Below are 1,556 nucleotides of genomic sequence, written 5' to 3' on the forward strand. Positions count from 1 at the left end.
GTTTCTATGAAGGCACCTGTGCAAAGAAACCTTGGGTACCACATGAAGTGATACAAAAAATGGAAGAAAGAAGATAATATAAAAATAAAGAAGGAAAAAACAACAGAGCAATCTATCAAAGATTGAAAAAGTAATTAAAGAGCGAGACACATAAAGATAGGGAAAGGTGGCTAAAAGAAGTGTGAAAGACATAGAAAATTTAGAAAAGAAAAGTAAGTAGGACATGTTGTATAAGAAGGTAAAAAACGCCACATGGCATAGAAAAAATTATAAAATTAATGAAATTGAGTAGAAAGATGTTAAAAGCATTTATAAAGAAAATAAATAAATGATGGGAGGAGTACATACTGGACCTGTATGTAGCAAGAAGAAAGGTGAAATATGGGATGCTGAGGTGGAAGAAGAAATTATTTAAGAGGAAAAAGGCACACCAATTTTGAAATTTGAAATTATACAAGCTATTGATGACATGAAGAACAGGAAAGCAACAGGAGTAGATGATCTTCCAACAGAACTCTTTAAATGTTTATAAAATGAAGAAGTAGATGAAATAATTTTAATGTCCAATACAATTTATGATGTTGAAGAATGGACAGAAGATTTTATTAAAACAATAATGATGCCTAAAAAGATTGGAACCAATAAACGAGAAGAACATAGAACTATCAGTTTAATATCACATGCTACAAAAATAATGCTGGGCATTATAAATAGAAGGTTGAATACAAAAATGGAGGAGAATGCTGGGGAAGAACAGTTTGGATTCAGGAAAAGAAAAGGAACAAAAGAAGCTGTAGGAATATTCAGAATGATTGAAGAGAGATGTTTTGAAAGAGGAAGAGGATTGAGCTTATGCTTTATAGGTATGAATAAAGCATTCGATATCGCACAGTTGGAAAAATTATTTGAGATTCTGAAAGAAAACAGAGTTGATTGAAATGAAGGAGACTAATCAGATAATTATATATGAAGCAAAATGCAGTTGTGGAAATAGATGAGAATTTCACAAATTGGTTAGAATGCAGAGAAGTGAAGCAAGGCTGTTGTTTATTATCAACACTGTTCATCATTGGCCATCTATTGGATGGCCAAAAAGGAGTAAGCATAGGTGAAAGAAATATAAATTTAGTCAAATTTGCTGATGATCTGCTGAATGTAGCTAGAGACACTCAGACATTACAAGGAATGATAAAAGCATAGGAAGTACATATGAAGGAATATGGCATGAAAATAAATGTGAGAAAAATAAAAGTTATGAAGGTGAATGAAAGGGAAGATATAGATGCTGTAACAGCAGAAGGAAAAATTGAGCTAGTAAAAAGACACAGATATCTCTGAACAGTACTAATTGAACACTGGAGGAGAAAAGAAGAGATCAAGACAAGAATTGCAGTTACAAAGGAAGCGTTTTTTAGAAAGAAAAACCTACTCAGCAGCAACAATGATCTGAACCTCAGGAAGAGATTAGTAAAATGCTGTTTGGAGTATATTTTGTATGACATGAAATATGGACACTGGAGAAAAAGTATAAAGATAAGATCAAGACTTTTGAATTA

The 1,556-nt window shown here is 32.1% G+C and overlaps 1 protein-coding gene across 1 annotated transcript; it reads left to right on the forward strand.

The window, feature by feature from the left end:
- The first annotated feature begins 559 nt into the window (after positions 1-559).
- On the forward strand, positions 560-937 carry LOC142317817 (uncharacterized). Its single transcript, XM_075354366.1, has one exon. It carries the CDS (start codon positions 560-562, stop codon positions 935-937), a length of 378 nt encoding a protein of 125 aa, XP_075210481.1.
- The last annotated feature ends 619 nt before the right edge of the window (positions 938-1,556 follow it).

Source organism: Lycorma delicatula, chromosome 1 (assembly GCF_047948215.1).
Source record: "Lycorma delicatula isolate Av1 chromosome 1, ASM4794821v1, whole genome shotgun sequence".
In the NCBI taxonomy this organism is placed as follows: Eukaryota; Metazoa; Arthropoda; class Insecta; order Hemiptera; family Fulgoridae; genus Lycorma; species Lycorma delicatula.

Coding starts and splice junctions, on each gene's coding strand:
- LOC142317817 (XM_075354366.1), top strand. CDS start 560: ATGTCCAATACAATTTATGATGTTGAAGAATGGACAGAAGATTTTATT.